Here is a 22,934-nt window from a genome sequence, read left to right on the forward strand (position 1 = left end):
CCATCACATGCACAGTCATTTATCAACATATGTGCATGTTTTACTTATCCTTATTCTCCCACCCTGGCAGATGGGAGGCATGGAGGACAGCACTCTTAATGCTCTGGAGGTATTTCCTCATGACCCGGTGATCGTGACTGCTGTCTTTGAGGTGGACCCCATCGCTGGCCAAGAATTTCATTTCTGGATCCCAGAAGCCGTGATGGTGCCAGAACAAAATGTTGCTGGTAGATCGGTGGCACTGATCATGCAGGAGTTTATTAGTGTCAATCACTTTAAAATTATAGTGGTCCCCTACTTTGGATGGATGTCTGCGTAATAACTGTCCAATTATTACAAAGGAAAATTTGTTAGTTAACAGTAAGAATTGCGCTAACGACATAATATTCCGAGCGACCTTGTTTGGTGTTGCTTGTGGATTTGACAAATCATTCCCGCCAATTTGCATAAAACAAATGGCGCCCTCAATATGTATGCCCTGAAAGTCCAGCAATTCTCGAGAGTTGGCTAGATCTTGTGTCTTGAGGCCGCCCCTGGCTCTAATTAACACTTTAAATTTATCTTTATATAGTCGTAAGTTATCAAAATCTGGTTCATTCTGCATCAAAATTCCGAGTCTCCTGATGAAGGAATGACCTATCACCACCACTGTGCGCGGTTTTGGATCATCAGTACTTGCCGCCTCCATGCCGACTTATACATTCAGACAATGAATCAAAGGTTCAAATAATTACGCACCTTAGATAGTGTCACAGCAAAATATAACTGTATATTAAATCGATGAAATCGATATCCTTGTGTTTCTGCTGTTTAAAAATTTAATCACAACCTCGTGTTTCCACAGTCAAATATAATGGCCGATCACGCTGAACCCGATCTTAACAGGAGTTCGATCCCGATGTCAAAACAATAAGTCGAGAACAACTGTAATTTCATCTTTGTCAAACAATGTAAAAAAGATTGCATATAAAATATTTTATGGAACATAAAATTTTATTAACACTATGTACCGTAGAGATATATTTTTGTGTTACATGTTCTTTTACTGTCTAAACTTGTTTATAATCTGTTATAAAGGTATTCTTTTTTTGTTTTAAATCACTTTTTAATAATTTTTTTACCAATGGAATCCTTTTGTTTTTATTTTTCATTTTTATAAAATTCTTTTTGCATGTGATATTTGTAAAAAAAAAGATTAAAAGCAACAAGGATTCTCAAACAAAAAAAAATGCTATTAAAATTTGGACAAGTTTTGTTATTGCTTAACGAGTATAACTATAAAGCCATTCATCCTTTATAGATAAGAATATCAAACAAGATGTGCTTGTGAAACACTGATGCCCCCGTATAGCAACATAGCGAAGGTATTTTCTCAAATGCAAATCAAATATGTTGGTACCCAAAGTAAGGCCTTATCACAAGGAATTCAATTGTGAAAAATGAAAACCCCTGCGTCACCCGTTCTAAAGTTTAAAAGTAGGTCAAGGTCAAAAGGCAAACTTGTTGCTATTTAATGAAAGGTCTTGTCACGAGGATAACATATGTTAAGTATATGAAAGCCCTAGCCTCAACCGTTCAAAAGTCATGGCCAATATTTTATTTTTAAAGTAGGTCAAACTCCAAGATAAAGGTCAAAGTTGTTGGTATTCAGTGGAAGGTTTTGTCATGAGGAATACGCTCGAATGAGCTCAGATTTCCTCATTTAATTTTGGAGTGACCAGATTTTGCATATTTTTAGGTCGGTTATATTTGTCATTCACTTCCGTTTTTTTTGTCAGAATCCACTAAGGCTCGAACGCCGTCAGTTGTTACTTTGGCGAGTTTTTCGTGAATGTCTCCGCCACACTTATCCTCCGAGTCAAAGCATTCGGCCAGATCATCAAGCATATTTCCATAATCATTGTCAAAGTCTTCATTTGCTTCATTTCAATTGTTATCAAACTCGTCTCTCTCTTCATTAGAAACATCGCATAAGGGGGATGTCCGGCCACCTTTAGTGCAATAAGAACAAAATGTAAACATTTCTTCAAATTGCTAAAATACATTGTATTTTGATCATATTTCAAGTCCTTATGATAAAAATACAATAAATTGAATGCATGGTTTGTATATAATCAATAATTTTGCAGAAAAATGCTTTTGATGTGCTCTTTAGAACTGCGCAGCTACAGAATTCAGCAGAGCCTTAAAAAATCCAAAAAAATATGCAAAGTGTGCATTAATGTTTTCTCTACAACCATTTGTAGAGAAAATGTCTAAATTTTGCACTTTTAAATGGTAATTTCAAGTTCAAAACAGGGTACTTGTTTTCAAAATGAGTGTAAAGAACCATGAAAGTAGTTCATGGATAGCAGCACGTGGTCTATTTTTAGTACAGATTTTTTTTAATATAGAGGTACATAATAATCTTTAAAATGTAGAAGAGAATTACAGTTTGAAAATGTTTCAAATAATATGAACACTTTTAAAAGGGGAATTGTGTTATATTGTGACTTAAAGTAATTAGTATTATTATCGAATAGTTGTTAAATAGTGTACGTGTTGATATAAAAAAAAACTTCAACTCTTTGATTCCTGGCAAGGAAAAATGAGAAACATCAAAGTTAAAAATTAAGAAATTGTAAGTCTGACAAAGATAACTTATCTACCAAAATTTTTATTATCACCAATGAAACACAAAGACAATTAGAGACATAAAATCGATATGAATGACATTGTTTTTATTTTTATCACATCGGAGCACCATTTCAAAAGGAATGAAATCATTCAGAGTGGGTTAGGAGATTTACTGAATAAAAATTATAACATATAAATAATATTAATAAATAAAATAATAAAAAATACAAATTTTCAGAGTAAAGAAAAAAAATCAACATATTTAAATATTTTAGACCATCTTTAAAATGATGTTTGGTGGTCCTCCCAACTCAGGGAAAAATTATGGGTACATATTTATAGGTGAAAACATTTTTGTCTTTAAAATTTAAACATATTTGTTGTCGGAATAAAATGAGAAAAAGTATCGTGTAATGGGATGTAAAAAAAATGAGTCGGACCATTTCTAGTCAGTAGGTCGGAAGAGAGGGCAACCAAACATTTATTTTAAAAAGTGGTCTTAACAATATAAGGCTAGTACATGTTCCATCATATACTTAGTGATGCAAAATTTCTGAATCTTTGGCACTATCGGGGTATTTTGAAAAACAAACAAAGGATTTCGGGTGGGTGGGGGGGGGGTAGCCTTCCACTTTTTCTTCTTTTTCATGAAGATAGACAGTGCATAGGCAAGGACCTTTCTTTGCAAACATTGTGCTCTCTTCTAAATTTCAAAGAAACAACTCAATATATTTTATCAAACTTCGTATGTGGGTGAGAACTTACAACTTTGTCAACATAATGAGACATGATGTGTTTTATTTCCAAACATTACTCCATACAACGTGTGGATCATCGCAAACAATCTCTAATTTTTGTGAGGTGCCTGAAGGAAATCCTAAAACTGACTTTTTCTATCTATCTGCTGAAAAAATTGACATATGTACCAACTTTTCGAATGTAATACATGTAATTACAATGTGTTTTTCATGCACCGCATATTGTTTAACATTATCAAATTAAGGTCATACGCAACGTAGTTTGAACTTTTTTGTCTTTTTCCGTGGAGTTGAAGAGTTCCAAATCTTGAAGGAACTGTTTGTAATATTTTAACTTCTGTATATGGTGTTGTACACTTCTTTAACAATTTTGGATAAAAGAAACATCTAGAATATATGTTAAGTATTAATTTTTTCATATCATTTTCTTTGAATCATCCAAATTTGTTCATCAATCAATATCTTTCAAAAACCCCTGATAATGCATGCTGTTTTTTGTCTATGAACATCTGATGACACTATAATATTCAATTAAAAAATATCTTGAAAAATTATCTGTAGGTAAGGTACGTTGCGTATGTCCTTAAAAAGCTAACTATTCTCCTGGCAGAGCCCCATTTGAAAATAACTTCTATCGCTACAGAAAGAGATCCGCCGTAAAGACATATGTATAGGACATTGTTTTATCTTTTTCTTGAGTTTTAAAAGAATCAACAAATTATCAAGATTTGTTCCATGGAAAATTAAATATAATCATGGTAATAAACGCATCTATCCACAGAAGATATATACACATGCCAACCACGTGCTCAGTGGAATGATATGAACTCGGAAACTTGAGCGATAAACAGAACAGTTTTTCCCGATTTGCTGGAGTGGGATTAAAATCCCTTTTTTCATTAATCAGACAATGCGATGCAACATATTAAAGTAGGAACTTATATTACCTAAGGATTTTTCCTTAGTAATTTCTTATCTTGATGTTGTTGTGATCGCATTTATTTAAGGAATAACTGTCTTATTTTTCGATTTCATGATGTGATCAATCGATTGGATAATTTGCACAAACGCCGAATAATTATGTTTTTATTCTCTTTACTGTTTAATAATTTTAAGCGTTAACAAAAATATTGAAAAATCAGCAGTTAAACGAAGTATAAAAAGGCATATTTCAGAAGCTTACTTGGTCTTTTGGAAAGATGATAAAATGCACAAAATAAAGAATGAACCACAGAAAAAAATGTTTTAAATTCAAAATTATTATATTGAATGGATGAAGGAAAACAATATTGATGTTCTTACAAGAAAGACAGATAAATCAAGCAAAAATATTAAAATACATGTAATTGTTATTAATAAAACGTGAGATAACTTTCACAGTTTGACCAGTTTCTTATTGTAACAAATGTTTAAGGAAACAAAAAAAAATGATAAATTATACAACGATCAGGAATGGCTCCTCTCATCCTATTACAAACATTGAGTGAATGAGCACAAGGCAAGCCATAAATCCCATAATAAAAACTGGAATACAGGATATTCCGACGGACAATATAAACCAATCTGAAAATAAAAACGTAACGCAATGAGCAATAGAATAAGATAATCTTTTGTTCAAAGAACATTGGGCAAGTACATGTGCTGAGTTAGATTAACTTTTTATAACTATTCAATTATATTTAACGTTATACATACCTGGAGGTGTATAACCGGATCCCTTGACCGGTTTCTTGACATTAACAAGCAATATTCCTGTAGTTTTATCGGCGCTGTCGTCACAGCATAGTTTCACCATATAAGAGTTTATGTCTTTGTAAGAAAAGGCAGGATTTGCGCTGGTTAAAATGGAAAAGACACCGCGGAAAGCACCTGCCGTCGAGTTCCCTGTAACATTGAAGTTCAGCGAAGAAGGAGAGACACTTTCTAGCAAGCAGCACACTTCGTCCCCAGAGGGATCCTCAACAATCGTAGAGTATAAAACTTGATCTCCGCCAGTCTGCTCAACAACAGCCATGGAGTTGGGAAGATCCAACATTTCTGGAGGCTGAAACAACACATATGAAAAGTAATTAAAGAAGATTTCCTATCTTACAAGAGAGATTTAAAGAATATTTTACGTTAAATAGATGTTATGGTGATAAACGTGTAGTTACTTCAAGAAACGTTGTATTTGCAAATCAGCTATAACGGAACTGTTACAGTAGATTTCAATTTGGTTAAGAGAAAATACAAAGACATATTAAGCAAATTTTAACTCGGCAATAAGACCCTACCCTGCAAATACAATTTTTTTCTGAATATCTTCTACAAGAAATGACGAGTTTGTCGATCGTTAAGTGAGAATAATGATCGCGTTTTAGAAATGTCGATGCTTAGAGAATATTGCTTTACGGAAGCAAAAGGCACAAAATTGGCATATTATTTTTCACGATGAAACATAACGTTTATATCTCAGGTCGACAGAGTTCTGTTTTGTTCATCTAAAAAGTGTAAAAGTTTTATCATTCAGCTAATAACTTCCCTTTTAATTTAAAAATGAACATGCCTAATCTGATTCAGTGTAAAAATTTGTATGAAACAAGTCAGCCAATAAGTCACCCAATGATAGATTAACTTTGCGAACAAGGTCATTATATATCCTTTTCAACTTCCTCATAAAGAGAACGAAAATATACTACAGTTGTAACTAAAAGAAACTTATCACTAGAGTTTTGGTCTAGGTAATACATTTAGCCTTTTTTGAGATCGTGCAAGTGAGAAGTTAACTTGCATTTTTCGAAAAATTCAAGGTTTAATGCAACAGTCTGAAAACTTATTGAATTTTATAGGGAAGAAACAAAAATTACCATATTTTGTGATTCTATGGAAACTGTCACTGTGGCACTGGTATTACACGCATCCCTTGCTGCTACACGCACTAGATAGTCCTTTAGAACTGTAGCTCTCTGCATCTTTTTTGCGATCTTTACTTGTCCTTTAAAAATGCATTCAATATGTTGAATTTCTTTCCATATGTTATTTCTTTTAATTGGTTACTGTTATTGACATCTTGCAAATACTTCAGTCTTATTTGGACACTGTCAATTGTCAGACAAAAATGTTTTGAATATACTACAGATGCTAAAAACGGATGCGTAACACATACCTATTCCGTCCACGACAAAGTATTGAGGGGAGTAATTAAAAGCAGGATTGGGGTGCTCCATGACAGTGAAGGTGACATCCTCAGCGTAATCTGCCCCTTCAACCTCTAACACCATCACAAAGTCACCAACTGCTAAATGGTCGGGGATCTCAGCCGATTGATTTTGGTTGTTAAAAGACATTGGTGTATCTGAAAAATTTTACATTTTGAAATAAACACAACGGATAACTCTCAAACTGTAGTTCTGAAAATTTTAAATATTACATTTCAAACACATTTTTTTTTATTTTAAATCTTTGCATTTCAAAATAAAGCTTGAAGCTGAAATTTTTTCATGCAACAATTTTCATTTTATGCCTCTAAGTATGATTCAATGGTCTTTAAAGTTTTTATAATCGTATTTAAAAAGTTGACATTTGTACCTCATAAAAGTAAGTTAAACTTGCATATTTAAAAAAAAAATCAATGTTCTTTTAATTTAGCCTTATTCACCAATGTTTATAAGCATGATTTGAAATTAGAAATGATTTCCGGTGTTTTTTTTTTATGGGAAACACTTTATACACTATGCATTATAAAACGATGGAAGTAAGTAGGAGAAACAAAAGTACCGATTCAGTATAAAAATCATGCAATTTTCTTTAAAAGCCTGGATACCTATGTATTTATTCCTAAAATGTATTGATCAATTATCATTAGAAAATATGCAGTAGGTAGTTCTAATCGTATTTCCTGAAATTTTATTTGAGATTTACTAATATTTTTATTACATAATATGATTAACTTTAAAGGTTTTAAGAAACACCGTGGGTAAATATATTTTACTTAGAGAATTTAGAGACATCTTTGTGAGCATTTTCAATTACTCAATGCCTGATTTTCAGAACCTGAGGATCGGATTACCTTAAATAATGAGAATAAGGAAAATTCATGATAAAATGATATAATACATAATAGTAATATGTAAAGGTAAAGATAATGAATACATCTTTTTTTTAAATAAAAAAGCACTTCAACTCTGTTGGGCTATAAAGTGATTAGCCTGTATTTTCTTGTATACTTTTGTAACGAGAAAAAGAATTTTGATTTCATGACAAACTTTTGATTTTTCGAATCTTTCCTTCAGATTTTTCTCTGATTACATTTTGAAAAATAGCCATTATAATCCTCATTATAAATTTTAAATGCAAATGAAAATCCAATATACGGTAGCTTCAAATAAGAAATTGAAAAATGTTTAACAACGTTGCATATTCATGTTTTAAATTTTCAAACTTAAATAATACACACAAAAAATGAGATAATGAAAAGACATTTAACATTTTGAAACTGCATTGTGATCTTACTTTCCTCAAGACAAGCTTTAATAGCATAAGCAGTGGTATTGACTACAGTTCCCTGGGTTTTCCAATCGAACAAGTCCCCTCTGATTAAATTTTTGGCAGAGTACGCTTTTAACCCCTCAGCACAAGGTCCTATACAATTTCCGTTTGTGATTATATTGCCATCATCATTGTCTGCCAGAGAGCGCCTACAAATACACATTTATTCAATAAATTTAGTAAAACATCCAAAAGGGTTCGTATAATACAGTTAAGCCTCATTATCGTGAAAAAATAATGGGTGCAACTCTAGTTATCTAAAACTAGATTTAACCGAAATATCCAAGAATTCAAGATAACAGAACTCAGCTCTATTTAAGTTGAAATAAAGTGTTTAGAAAGGGGCAAAAGTATTTGACCTCGTTGCAAAGTTGTCCTTTCTGTAGCATAAAAATATATGGGAAAATGTCGACAAACATAAATAAATGTTACATAAGAAATGATATTACTTTCAAAAGCATTTAAAACATTGACTCTACATATTTTTCACTCTATGAGTAAAACATATCTAGTAACAGAGTAAAACCGAATTAATCAAAATGATAATTAGAAAAAATCCAAATGGATGCATGAATCTTACCACCCAATTAAGTCACCGTCTAGAACAGCAATCCTTTCATATTCCACAACTGTGTAAGTAGTCGTATTGACACCTTTAAAGCAATTGAGAAATTTAAGCATTTGTATGATTTTTTTTCATTTATAGAGAAACAAGTATCATTTATTGAAAATCTTAAATATTGCTCAGTTCAACATAAAAATAAAATTCGATTTACAAGCAAACAACCGTTTTTCTTTTTATTTTTCAGAACTTGATGAAATTAATACCTTCAACATAAAGTGTGTTGAAAGCTACCAGCTTATAGTTATTTCCAGAAGGTCTCCACACCATGAAATCTATCCATCCAGACCTCGAATAGGAAAACTCCCACGACGTAATTCGTGAGCAAGATGTTATTCTGAATACAAAATCTGTCATCAGGTACATCATTCCTAAGAGTAAGATGTAAAGTGTTCCGTCAAAATTCATAAAATTAAAAAATCAAAAATAGATGTAGCTCAGTATAAAACGAGAAACTTTTCCATACAGAATTGTAAACAGGAATGTTTCAATTGGCAATAAGTACCTCTAGATCCGCCAGTGTATGCCGTCAGATCCTCGGGGTAAAGATAAATTAAGCTGTTTAGACATGGAGCAGCTAGAAAATAAGGAAAAGAAAATAGTTGTAATTTTTCCATCCTAAACCCTGCATTAAAAATTTCTGAGAAATATATTCTATAATAATATTACGATGTTTCATTGAGTTTTAACGTAAGATAACATAGAATAAGATTTCATTGATTCCTTCCATTATCTCGAGACCCCCTTAATCTTACCTGACACCAAAAAAATGAATTTACTTTTCAAATCACACAATATGCAATCAACTCCGGTGTTGATTAAAGAGAATATTACTAATTTAAATATTATATTCAACATCGCCTTTTCTAGAAAATAAACATCATATATCTAAGAAAGATGGTGTTAATTGTTATGAATTTAATTTAGTTGTGCTTACTGACTCCTTTGTTTCTCAAAGATACCCCAGTGGTAGTGATAACTCGTGGAGTTGGACACTTGCTTAGAGCCTCAACAACTGCAGCTTCAATGGAAGGTAAATCTTCATAGGAGGAGGCGAAGAAGTAACGGTTAATGTCATCAGCAGTTTTCTTATATTCCTTTGAAAAACTGCTGTTAATGTCTAAAAGAAGAAATGAATATAAGTATCAAGTGCATTTATGAAACTCAGGATGAATATATTCTACATACATGTGTGTTCATGATCACTCAAAGAAAGCTTAAGTAATCACTATGCAAAAAATGGCTCTTAATTAATTTAAAAAAAAAAACGAAAGATAGCAGGGATTCTCCTTTACCGATAGAATATATCTGGTTGGGCCAATCTGCTGTTATGACTGCCCCTTGTAGGGATGCACCAGCTCTAATTCCGTCCACTGAGAAAACGTAATAATTTGCTGCGTCAGCGCGATCGCCATTGTCTTCCGTGAAGTAAACAGTCCGTGCATAGGCCAGTGCTCTGTCTACGAGGTTAATTGGGTTTACACCTTCTTGTATCCTCATAATAGCATTACTTACTTCATCAGCGGTTGTGTATGTATCAAGGTCAAACTGCTTGTATCCTTTATAGTCGTATGTCATGGCACCAATACGGATAGAGTCTGATGCTACATTAAGTTGACGGGCTATGTTAGCAAAAAAGCTTTTTAGGTAAACAAAATTGGAGCCAGCAGAAGAACTTGATGCTTCCAGCATGAATAATATATCCAGTTTGCAATCTAAAACATTTAAATATTTCATATTAAATAGTTCTGTCTGAAGTTGTTACAAGTTAAACATTTTTTCATTATAAGTATGTTGAATAGGTTGAGGGTTTCCCTGTAAATTTGTCGTAGTGTATATCAACTTACTTGGTATTTCTATTTCAGTAGCATTTTCTGTCGGACACTGGGTTATGTTGGACATGACAACCTCATTGTCACACTGGAGGTCTATGAAGTTACTGGATTTCATGTATCTTCCCTCCAACACTGCACCTTGAAAATCCGCATCAAAGCTGGAGGGAATGTCAGCAGCTGAAAATGTAGTATACGTCGTAAAAATAGCGATGCAAAGTATGCATTAGTTATTATACTTACAAAATCCCTTGAATGGTCCTATGTTTCAATTGATTAATTACAGGAGGCCCATGGGCCAGATCGATCACCTGAGGACTGTGGCTAGAAAAAAAAATCAAAAATCAAACCAGCATTGGAAAAGCTTTATTGTCCCGACCTACTCCTAAAAAAGGGGGAGAGGGTTGCGGTATGATTTGAATGCCAGTAAGTTGAAACTTCACTAAAAATGGTTACATATTTCTTTGATTTACTGTGATTTTTTTCCTTACAAGTTTGTACTTTTGTTTTTTTCAAACGATACCCATAGGTTTATGATTTTAAAAAAACCTATGAATCGTCACTATCTGAGGTTACATGTAGTTCCACAAAAATATGATCAAACATGACATTGTTCGAAGTTTTTTCAAGATTTTTTTCAAGATTTTCCCAACATATTCCTGTTTCACTTTCTTCGTCCATTGTGGTCTTTATCTATCCACGGTGGTCATGATTTGAAAAAAAAAACCTAAAATCTACACAACCTGAGGATGCTACCATATAAATAAGACCAATCATGGCTTTGTTGCTGCTGACTAGGGGATTTTTTCAAGATTTTCGTTTTTGCTTGTCCATTGTAGCCCGCCCTACCCCCTGAGATCATGATTTGAAGAACCTTAAATTAAACTACATCTTTCCTGATTTAGTAGTTCTTTAGAAGAACATTTTTAAAACATGCCACCAAATTTTCATTTCTTAATTACCCCCCCCCCCTTACAAAATGGCTATGCCTTTCATTTCACCCATTACCAATGTATGTTTTGAGGCAAGTTTGATTGAATTTCGCCCAGTGGTTCCGGAGAAGAAGCCAAAAATGTGACAAGTTAATAGACAGACGGTCGCTGGACAAAATGTGATCAAAAAAACTCATTTGAGCTTTCGGCTCAGGTAAGCTAAACAAAATTAATAAAAAATCTTGAGAACAAACAACACATTAGTGCACATGTAAAGATAATTTAATGTTTACTTGCATATCCTTATCCTTACGATAAACTACGATTTAGGATTGAAGGAATAAAAGAATAACCTTTGTGACTCATAATACTAACAATCATATATTAACATTAATATCTCTGGAATTTAGTCCCTTATACAGGAGCATTTAATAGGTAACCATGAGAGGTGTAAGTAAAAGAATTACCAAGAATGAAGATGTCGACCATTGAATTGTATTGCAATGCTCCACCATATTGTGCAGCCTGCATTCCATAGGAACCACCGTATGTTAGCACAACATAAAAATTTTTGGCGTCAGCACGATCTCCGTTCGCTGTGGTGAAGAAGTTGAACATTGTATATAAGAGGGCCTTTTCCACATGACGGCGAGTTCTATTATAGGCACTGTTCCCTTGGACCAGATTGCTAATCCCAGATTTTAATCCAGCTGAAGTGGTGTACTGATTAAGTGGAAAAACAATGTCTCCATCGTCAGCATAGGTTACGACCCCAAGTCTTATTGCATCATCACCAATAACCATTTTGGAGACCAGACTCAGTAGAAAAGTTTTCATTTCCTGGAATTTTTCTGGGCTGATAGTGTCTGTATCATCAACAATGAAAACGATGTCGATTTTACAGTCTGAAAAAAAGTGTTTCAGCATGGTTATTAAGAAAGAAGAAAATTATAGTAGGTATAACTTGACCTAAAAATAGAATTGTACATATCTTAATTCAAACGTTTACATATTATGAAATGACAAGGAAAATCTTGCGTCTTGGCAGTCAACAACGCGTAATAAAAATCTGTTTCAGATCAAGAAATGTCTTTTGTATACCATTTTCATTATTCAAAGTAACTGCTAATTTCAGTGAATGTCTAAATTTGATTGATATTGTCTATCAAAGTTTTTTCACTCTTAATCCACATACATGTATTTTCTTAGACATGTTTTGTAACTTAAAACGTCAAATAATTTCATTTTGTTTATTCTTTGTTTAATTTGTATTTTTTAGGATTTATCCTGAATTAATGGGTATTACTGTATTTTCAAAATATGGTCTTTTTATTGCACTATTTCACTTTAAAAAAAATTACTGCACACCACCTCAAAACAAGGAATCCACCGTTTGAGTTTATTGTAAGTCTAGGTGTCAAGATCGAATATAGGCTTATCATGGTGTGACAGTCATTTAAAACCCAGTGTGAGTTATTAAAGCTAGTGGCTCAATAAATGAAATTAAAGTTAAAAGATATTTAAAATATTTGATAGAGGGTTTTTTACAATAAAATCTACTCCTCGGAAAAAAATGAACTAAAGCAACTTTTGTTCATGTTTATTTAACAAAGATAATTAATACTGCTTGGGATTGAGAAAAATGAGATATTCAGCAATGTGCAAAACTTAATTAACCTTTGGTATAGGAATGTATAAATCAAGCAAAATGAATACCTTGTGTTATATCTTTGATTTCTTCACATGAAGTGATATTCGCAACAATTTGCTGTCTAATGGTGAGTAGATCGTCATATTCAGCAACGTCGGTGTACCGTGTATAGTTTCCACATGAGTCAACGCACTCTTGATATTCAGTTTGATAGGTTCCACCAACGTCTGTAAAATGGTTTTAGACAATATCACTACCGGTATGTAACAAACAATGCCTATAAATATTTCATGCATTTTTAAAATTAGGTATAAATATATATACTTACGGACAGCATATATATAATTGTTTCCACTACTCCGTATATCTCTTGCAATAGGGGCTGTATTACTGTCAAATGGTCCAACTATGAAGAAATAGTAGTTATTTGCGTCTTCTCGATCACCCCCAGCGGCAGTGAACACGTCGTCCCGGGCCTTGATTAATCCTTCGTATACAAGATGATCCGATTTCGTTATTTCTGTCACTCCTTCTACTCCAGCTATCGCGGTCTCGGATGTCGAATAAGAAATGAGTCCAAATTGTTTTGATGCAGTGGAATCGTACGTGACGAGACCTACCCTTATACCGTCAGATGAAACGGGTACCTCCTCCAACAGCTCCGTAATAAATCTTTTTGTATAGTGCATTTTGTAGTTTTCAATGATAAACACGATATCCAGCTTGCAGCCTAAAAATGTGGATATAAATTGAAACATTAGAAATTCATTAAAAGGTTGTCTTTTCCTGAGGAAACTAGCAAAATTTCACATATATGTCACATTCCGCTGTGATTGAATGAAATGTAAAATCTGAACATTTTCAGTCAGAATGTAGGCGTATTTATTCATTTGGAATTAATTTTCTAGCGCATGACACAATGTCTAGATCATTGTTCATTGATCCAGTTTTTATTTTGACACTAATAATTAAATACATAGAATATACGCATACGAAAGGGTAGGTGGAAAATATAGGTGAAAAAAATATTTCCTGTGCAACTTTAGTGAAATTTAATTCAAACAAGACTAAAAATCGACCTGAATAACGTAAAGACAAAGTACCTCTATTTACAGCCCAAGAAAATATTAAACAAACACAATGCAATGTTATTCCTATCCTGAGGATTAATGTGTTTTGCACATTTCGTTAAATCAATTTCCCTAAAAATTCAAATTCATAGATTCCTTTTATGCTCATATTGCCTTTTGTTGTGGATAAAATGTGGAGAAATGCGAAAATCATCTTGAAGGCCTTTGAATTATTTGTATACCATCAGTTTCTCGTCTTTTATGTGCATGTTTTAAAATCGTCAATAGTTTTCAAGGAGTCAGAGATGATATTTTTCTTGATTTTAAAATATAAACCTTACTTGGTGGAGCAATTGTAGGTGCTTCTTCTGTATGACAATGAGTGATATTAGAGATGACCACTTCGCTGTTACATGACAGTCCTATAAAGTCGTCGGTTTTTATATATCTTCCTTCACTAACTGCTCCCTCAAAGTCCGCGTCATAGCTTGCTGGAACATCAGCTCCTTTAAACAAGAATTTTGAGGGTTTTTTTTCCAATGTTTATGTTTAAAAAAAACCTTGCAAATACATTAAAGTGTCTTCTTGGTACTTGCAGGACAATTATTCAATATAAAGAGACATTTTTTTAATCAGTTTTTTATTGTACTGTTAAATTTGAACACAATACTGATAGGTGTTTAATCATTTAATATATTTTTTAAAAAAGAGAACGAATTATGAAGTGATTTAAAGATTTCACAGATCCATCTGCGAACAAAAAATAGTGAAAAGGCAGATGCATGGACCGCCAGCTGTAAAACACCACCTTGCTGGATTTAGTGTCTAGAGGGAGTAATTATCCCTTGTTGACTTACCAAGGATAAACAGATCCATTAGGAAATTATAGTGTAATGCTTCCCAATAGGTCGCATCCTTAAATTGATAGGACCCTCCGTAGGTAACAACAACGTAAAAGTTTCTAGCATCCGGACGGTCACCGTTCGTCTTAGTGAAGAAATACCACAATGTGTGAAGAATGGCTTTATCAACAGAGCGACGACTTCTGCTGTAAGCTGTGCTTCCAGGGGCAATGTTTCCTATAGCTGTTATCAGTTGATCTACTGTAGAATATTGTTTCAGCGTAAAAGCAATGTCTGCTCCGTCACCATACGTCACAACCCCTACTTTTATCGCATTATCGCCAATAACCATTTTGGTGACAAGGCTGACTAAAAAGGTTTTCATTTCCTGGAACTTAGAGGCAGTGACTGCGTCTGTATCGTCAATTATGAAAGCCATGTCGATTTTACAATCTGAAAAATGTCAGATACACAATCAGTTACCAAGATTTGTTCTGAATTTCAAAGTAAACTACAAGATATTTAAAATGAAATTCAGGTTAGAAGTCAATTGTTTTTCTGACTCTTATATTTATATGATTTACATCTATACATGTACTATTTTCTAAAAGAAAAGTCGGGGTTGACTTAACAAAACAAAGGACTTTTAGAATATAGTAATTTATGTTATTTTAAGTATTAATTTGATAAATATTTTTATTATGCTATAGGAAAGAGAAGAATAGAATAACCACAGCTAGAAACCCAGCATTTCTTAGAGATCATAACTTTTGTCTTTCGAATGGTAAAGTATTTGTGATGCTCCTTCAGCCTATTTTATGCCTTTTTATTACTATATTCAGACATTTGTCTAAGTGCGTGTAAACAATGAAACATACCTTGAGTTAATTCTGTTATTGCTCGACAAGACGTGATGTTTCCAATAACTCTCTCTCTTACTGCAAGTAGATTTTCATACGAATCAACATTTGTGTACTTGGTGTAGTCTATGGCCACAAAAAAACAGTATATTATTTATCTGATACTCAATATATGATAAGAACCCGTACCCGGTAGACATCTAAAAAAAAGGAATTTTGATAAGATTTTCAAATCTCGTGAAAGCTTGTTTTTGAGTGTAAATCAAATGCATAACACTTTTCATTCAAGATACTTACGGACAGCAAATATATAGTTGTTCCCGCTTCTTCTGATGTCCCTTGCAATAGCTGCAGTTTCACTGTAAAATGGCCCAACAATGAAAATGTAATAGTTGTTGGCATCTGCACGATCACCCCCTGCAGCTGTGAAGACATTGTCTCGGGCATGCGTTAAGCCTTTATATACATAATGGAAGGCGCTATTACCTGCCTCGGATATCGCTTCAATGGCAGCTATCACGGCAGCCGAGGTTGTGTGTTGTGTAAGTCCAAACACTGTCGAAGCCCCAGAATCATATAGAACAAAACCAACCCTTACTCCATTCGAGGACACCGGGATCTGCCTGATCAGTTCAATCACAAATCTTTTTGTATAATGTAGATTGTAATTTTCAACAATAAACACCATATCCAGTTTGCAGTCTACAAAATCAAGAAACAATATCATGTTGAATTTTAAGTCTGAGTGCCATTTCCATGAATTTTCATGATGACAGAAAGTATGACTAATTTGATTTGAGTAATTTGAGTATTTCCTTGAAGAATGACAGAAAGGATTGGAATAGTTGTGTTTTACTATCACTATACTATCACTATCACTATTAAAAATATAATTTATTAAAAAAAATAATTAAAAGCATTGGGTCGGGGTGGTGGTTATTTCATACATTAACATGTATTTAATTAAAAATCTTGCATACTTAAAATAAATGAAAACATGAAATATTAATACACTGTACTCGTAATTGTTAAGATTTAATGCATTTCACATGTTTTTCAAGAAAATAAATCGTTCAACTTGATATTAAATATGTTTGCTTTTCTAATAAACTACAGATGTCTTGAAAAGTACATATTTTGTTTAAAAATTGAATTACATGCATGACAAATATAGCATCATACTAATTTTCAATGCAGTGGCATTCAAAAACTTTTATTTGTTTTAAGTCTGAACAAAAATTAGGAATTATCTGTTTCATATTTATAAGAATACCGTAAATGCTGCTGATTTACTTATCAAGAAGTTATCAAGGAAATGTATACAATTGATACAAAATATTCATATTTTGAAAAATCAAACTTGGACCAAATATAGCCGAATCACAGCGTTCATAAAACTCTGAACCTACCGACGGTAACAGGTGCCGGTGCCGCCAGTGGACATTGAGTGACGGTGGTGAATACTGTGTTGTCACACTGATGGACGATGAAGTCGGCAGCCTTCATGTATCTCCCTGTGTCAACGGCTCCCTGATAGTCCGCGTCATTCGCCGTAGGAACATTGGCACCTAAATATCACAAATCATAAAAATCACGGAGTGTTAGCGACATTTTCACAATCACAGACTACATAATGTATACATTTTCCAGCAAAAGTATCTACATGTATATTTAAGTTTAAGCAAATGTCAATTACTACATTTCATCGAGTGTGTTATTTAGGTCCAATAACAAGCAAGGCACGCAAATGTCAATTACTACAACGATGTGGAAAGAAATTAATTTTACACGGAAAAATATTTTCTTTATAGTACAGTACTAACTATATATATAGGTGATAATGTATCATGCTTGAAAAAAAGGAATGAGACAATGATTTCTCAAGGGGGTTCACATATGCAGGACTGCCTTTTTGACAAAAATATATAGCACTGCAAATTTACTTAAAATGCAATCATACATTATTTAAATTAAAATAATTCGGATGAATTTCAAATCAATAAAACCAGTACTTTCAGTACTTTGTCCCTACTATATTCATATTGTAAACAATGAAAATTTTACTCTCTTAATTGATTTGTTATTGCGCGACAAGACGTGATGTTTCCAATGACTCTTTCTCTTACTGTTAGCAGATTTTCATAAGAATCAACATTCGTATACTTGGTGTAATCACCACACGAATCCACTGATTCCTGATATTCTGTATGATAAGAATCTCCCACATCTGGAAAAGGAAGTTTTATGATTCATACTTTCATCCGTATAAAGCCTGTATATTAGTCTAACTCACACGCATAATACTTTTCAAAGATACTTACGAACAGCAAATATATAGTTGTTTCCGCTGCTTCTGACGTCCCTTGCAATAGCGGCAGTTTCACTGTAAAATGGCCCAACAATGAAAATGTAATAGTTGTTAGCATCCGCACGATCACCCCCAGCAGCTGTGAAGACGTTGTCCCGGGCATGCGTTAAGCCTTTATATACGTAATGGTAGGCGCTATTACCTGCCTCAGATATCGCTTCAATAGCAGCTATCACGGCGGCCGAGGTCGTGTGTTGTGTAAGTCCAAACACTGTCGAAGCCCCCGAGTCATACAGAACAAAACCTACCCTTACTCCATTCGAGGACACCGGGATCTGCCTGATCAGTTCAATCACAAATCTTTTTGTATAACGTAGATTGTAATTTTCAACAATAAACACCATATCCAGTTTGCAGTCTACAAAATCAAGAAACAATATCAGGTTAAATTTTATGTCTGAGTGCCATTTGTGTAGAGTCAAAACATTACATTTACATGAATTTTCATGATGATAAAAAGTATGACCAATTTGATTTGAGTAATTTTAGGACTGGAGTATTTGCTTGAATAAGACAGAACGTATTTGGAATAGTTGTGAATGCTGTGTTTATTTTTTTACTACATATTTTTAAAAATTGAAAAACATACATGACTAATATAGCCTAATACTTATTTTTAATGCAGTGGCATTCAAACACTTTCATTTGTTTTAAGTGTTGAAGAAATATTAGGATCTGTTTCATATTTTAAGACCACATTAAATGCTTGTGATTTACTACTCTAGATTTGATCAAGGAAATGCTAACTTTTTATGATATTCATATTTTTTGAAAATCAAACTTGTACCAAATTTAGCCGAATTTAAACGTTCTTGGAACTCTGAACCTACCGACGGTAACAGGTGCCGGTGCCGCCGGTGGACATTGGGTGACGGTGGTGAACACAGCGTTGTCACACTGATGGACGGTGAAGTCGGCAGCCTTCATGTATCTCCCTGCATCAACGGCTCCCTGATAGTCCGCGTCATCCGCCGTAGGAACATTTGCACCTTAATATCATAAAAATCATGGATTACATGTTCTCTACAATAACAAATAATTTTAACCCATAATCATCGGAAGATTAGTCAAACACTAGTAGAATGTGTTATTTAAGTGATAAGCGAGGCATCATATGTCAAGTACTAAACTATTGTAGGATGACACCTACATTTGTACTTGATAGTATCAATAACTGTATAATTATATAAATCTAAGATTGTAAGCTTTTGGTATCTTACTAGTATTATTAGTTCATACATTTGCCTACAGAAAAAAATCATACTATCATAGCATACCATATATCATTTTTATTAAATGTGACACTCAAATATAAATATGACTACCCAGTGCACCCACTAGATTAAACAATAAATTAGAAATCATTAGACATAACTTTTTCATCGTTTTATCCAAGAGGGTTCAATTCTACAATTTCTGTAAAACTATCCCGATGCATTTAAAATTAGATTTATGTTTTTCAAACATTTTTAATAAAATAACGTAATATTCTTGAAAAGCGATGTTGAACTTTGGCACCGAAACACTGCCTCTCAAAATTTCTAAGAAACAAGTCAAATAAACCGTTTGGAGTAATTTTGCAGATTTTAGTAGGTTAAAGATCAAAGTCCACAGGACTCACCGATGGTGTTTTTCATATGTTGTTTTATAAATAGTACACAAAATGAACGCAAAAAAAACTTCACTGTAAAAATAATACAAATACGCTATAAACACTTAATAAACGTAATAAACGATAATTTAGCCGATTTGCAAATGTTTTGAATAGGAAAACAATTTGACAGCTACATTTACAGACATTCTACCCATTTGGACCAAATTTGAATGCAAGAAATGTTGAAGCAAATTTTTAAAAATTGAGGTAACTAAAGTAGTGCACTACATATCAAAAGAAAATAACGTAGACAACTTATAACAAGCATTTTAAATGATTTACCAATCACGAAAAGATCCATCATTGAATTGTACTGCAGTGCTGTTCCAATTTCTGTAACCTTCGATCCATAGGAACCTCCTGTTGTTAAGACAACGTAATAATTCTGGGCGTCAGAGCGGTCCCCATTACTCTCCGTGAAGAAGTTCCACAGTGTATATGTGATGGCTTTGTCCACAGACCGCTGACTCCTAGTATAGGCTGCGTTTCCTGGGGAAAGATTACTTATAGCCGTTATGACTTCACCTGTGGTTGAGTACTGGTTGAGCGGAAAAGCAGTAGTAGCACCGTCGCCAAAAGTTACAACTCCTATATTTATAGCGCTGCTACTAACAAGCATTTTCATAACAAGAAGTTCGAGGAAGACTTTCATTTCCTGGAATTTAGCAGCGGTAACTGAGTCCGTGTCGTCAATTAGGAATGCTATGTCGAGCTTACAGGCTGAAAAAAATTCGAAGTGCATGTAAAAGGAATATAAAATATTTATACAAACAAGCATTTGTATGATGTGTCATTGAAATTTTGTATAATAATTAACAAGGAGAGTCCAAATAGGCAAAGATCAATGATCAAGTCTTAAACCGACCGAGAGATGAAGGAGACTGATCACGTAGTGGAAATATCACCAAAAAAATTCTCTTGGGTAAGATATTGTTTTCTTCTCATGATTAGGACAAAAATTAATAAAGAAAAGAATACCCCAACCTTTTTCTTTTTAATTCAAAAGATATTTTTGTATTTCAATTAATTAACCTTCACTGTACATATAGCATCAAAAATTGGTTTGGGGTATCTAGCATGCAAATGTTTTCCTTCATACGAATCCCAAGTTGTGTTTGGAACTACATAAAGACTTTGTTTGTTTTTTAAAAAACTAGCTTGCTTAAAGTTTTCACATTTAATGTTTGAATGAAATATCAATTTATTGTAAATTTACTTTTTACCTTAATGTATTCACTTTAATCTAATCTTTAACCTTATAAAGTAACACATAACTCTTAAAATATACCCCTTCCGACCATTCAATTAAAACGTGCTAGTCCGCCATGTACAACAAATGCAGCCCGATTTCTACCGTGCATTAGATTTAACAATGTCTCAGTCTGAGCGAAATAAATATTCTTGGGCATTTTTAAATGCCTGTTTTTCAGATACTGAGGTTAAACTTTATCTAACTTGGCGTTGTGTAGTACATGTGTAACCCTTGGACTTCCGGTCAAGAAACTGTCAGTCATGCTTTTGAAACACGTGAGCCTGGAAAGTTGTTATGTATTGTATATTTGCATCAGCAGCTCTCCTTTTTCTTTTCTTTTCTTTTTGAGAATTTACAGCAGAGAGAAATGAAAATGCGTGCTTTCAGTCATTTTGAGGAAATATAGGCATCACATCCGGAAAAGAAAGGATTTTTTCTGGAATTTTAGTACAGTACTTAATATGATAAACAGCAACAAAACCTTAAAAAACTAAAATATTGTCAATAATTTTATTAATAATGCAAATTAATTTTTGATTTCTTTCAAGAGGGCTATAAATCAACTTCCAGTCATGGAATGAAATTCATTCAATCGTTAAATAGCTGATTTGGCAAAGTTAAATATAACTTTTTTATACATAGTTGTATCCCTTATATAATTTCCCCCATAAAATTAGAGTGTTGCTTTACTTTTGAGTTTTAGTATAAATGGTGAGATTACATTGGCTCAGTACATGTGTGTAATTATTGCGAGTAACTGATATTGCAAAGACCATTAACCTTAACTAAGAATGAAAAAAGACAAGTTTGAAAATTAGTTTGTATTTGGCTTAGACACGCTTAAGTGATACCTTGTGATTTTGCGGTAACTGACTGACAGGAAGTGATGTTTCCTAAAACTTGTTGTCGAACTGTAAGCAGATTCTCATAGGTATCAACGCTTGTGTATTTGGTGTAATCACTGCAGCCACCTACAGTTTCTTTATATTCAGTTTCATAAGTCGATCCGATATCTGAAATAAAAAAGTTTAAATGTGTAGCATCCTCCTCTGTAATAAAATGTTTTGCATAACATGATTAAAATATTCATGAATAAGAACTTACGGGTGGCAAAAATAAAATTGTTTACATCGCTCCTAATGACCCTCCCCACGGTGTCTGTGTCGCTATTATATGGCCCCACAACGAAGACGTAATAGTTGTTGGCGTCTGCCCGATCACCCCCTGCGGAAGTAAATACGTTATCCCGGGCATACATAAGACCTACATTTACATTATGATTGTTGTTATTTGTCTCAGAAATCGCTTCAATGGCCGATTTAACAGCCGCAGTCGTGTTGTGATCTGTGAGTCCGAAAACTTTTGTTGCTGTAGAATCGAATATCACAAAACCCACTCTTACTCCATTAAAAGAAACTGATATTCCATTCAATAGCTCTATCACATATCTTTTTATATATCTCAGATTGTATCTTTCTACGATGAACACTATATCCAATTTGCAGGCTGAAATGACAAAAGAAAAAGAAAACTAATGTCAAATGCAACATCTTCCATTTTACAGTACAACAAACTTATAAAGAAGTTCCAGGGACGGGCGTTTCTGTTTCGTAAAAAAGCAATCCGTTGCTTTCATTAAATTTATAGTATCTTTTCATGCCACGGGGATTGACAACCACTTCGTTATTCGTCTCGATTTGTTATAAGTGTTTTCACTATAACCGTGTTTACTGTAACATGTAATGAAGCTTTACATCTCCTTTCTGAAAGTTTCACACTGAAAAAAAATTTTGACTATCATAATAAAATTGACTAAAGTTATTAAATTATAATTTAACTAGTTAACACTTTAAATACTCTGACTAACATGAAACTTCACACCAGAAAATTTTTTGAGGCATTTATATCTTTAAATAAGTGTTAGTATTGCAAATTTTGGAAATGATGGTT

The 22,934-nt window shown here is 33.4% G+C and overlaps 2 protein-coding genes across 2 annotated transcripts in view; both read right to left on the reverse strand.

Annotated features, from left to right (window-relative positions):
• Positions 1-40: 40 nt before the first annotated feature.
• On the reverse strand, positions 41-688 carry LOC134280749 (uncharacterized). The gene has a single exon (XM_062763206.1). It carries the CDS (start codon positions 686-688, stop codon positions 41-43), a length of 648 nt encoding a protein of 215 aa, XP_062619190.1.
• A 2,035-nt stretch (positions 689-2,723) lies between these two features.
• Positions 2,724-22,934, reverse strand: part of LOC134280748 (collagen alpha-3(VI) chain-like) — a gene marked incomplete at its 5' end in the record, with an annotated part of 34,905 nt that continues 14,694 nt past the window's right edge. Inside the window, 26 exons of the mRNA XM_062763205.1 lie at positions 2,724-4,937; positions 5,070-5,418; positions 6,221-6,348; positions 6,520-6,708; positions 7,866-8,050; positions 8,482-8,554; positions 8,730-8,894; positions 9,029-9,100; positions 9,461-9,643; positions 9,819-10,238; positions 10,371-10,535; positions 11,755-12,192; positions 13,004-13,165; positions 13,267-13,668; positions 14,350-14,514; positions 14,866-15,303; positions 15,729-15,836; positions 16,008-16,412; positions 17,120-17,278; positions 17,605-17,618; positions 17,775-17,937; positions 18,032-18,436; positions 18,909-19,067; positions 20,015-20,452; positions 21,836-21,997; positions 22,089-22,490. Of these exons, the coding sequence (XP_062619189.1) occupies positions 4,837-4,937; positions 5,070-5,418; positions 6,221-6,348; positions 6,520-6,708; positions 7,866-8,050; positions 8,482-8,554; positions 8,730-8,894; positions 9,029-9,100; positions 9,461-9,643; positions 9,819-10,238; positions 10,371-10,535; positions 11,755-12,192; positions 13,004-13,165; positions 13,267-13,668; positions 14,350-14,514; positions 14,866-15,303; positions 15,729-15,836; positions 16,008-16,412; positions 17,120-17,278; positions 17,605-17,618; positions 17,775-17,937; positions 18,032-18,436; positions 18,909-19,067; positions 20,015-20,452; positions 21,836-21,997; positions 22,089-22,490 (6,050 nt within the window). The remainder of the gene's footprint in view (positions 4,938-5,069; positions 5,419-6,220; positions 6,349-6,519; positions 6,709-7,865; positions 8,051-8,481; positions 8,555-8,729; positions 8,895-9,028; positions 9,101-9,460; positions 9,644-9,818; positions 10,239-10,370; positions 10,536-11,754; positions 12,193-13,003; positions 13,166-13,266; positions 13,669-14,349; positions 14,515-14,865; positions 15,304-15,728; positions 15,837-16,007; positions 16,413-17,119; positions 17,279-17,604; positions 17,619-17,774; positions 17,938-18,031; positions 18,437-18,908; positions 19,068-20,014; positions 20,453-21,835; positions 21,998-22,088; positions 22,491-22,934) is intronic.

Source organism: Saccostrea cucullata, unplaced genomic scaffold (genome assembly GCF_032062105.1).
Source record: "Saccostrea cucullata isolate Sc308-1 unplaced genomic scaffold, CSIRO_AGI_Scuc_v1 ctg5575, whole genome shotgun sequence".
NCBI lineage: Eukaryota > Metazoa > Mollusca > Bivalvia > Ostreida > Ostreidae > Saccostrea > Saccostrea cuccullata.

Excerpts from the sequence above, each read along its gene's own strand:
- LOC134280749 (XM_062763206.1), bottom strand. The coding sequence starts at position 688 with ATGGAGGCGGCAAGTACTGATGATCCAAAACCGCGCACAGTGGTGGTG.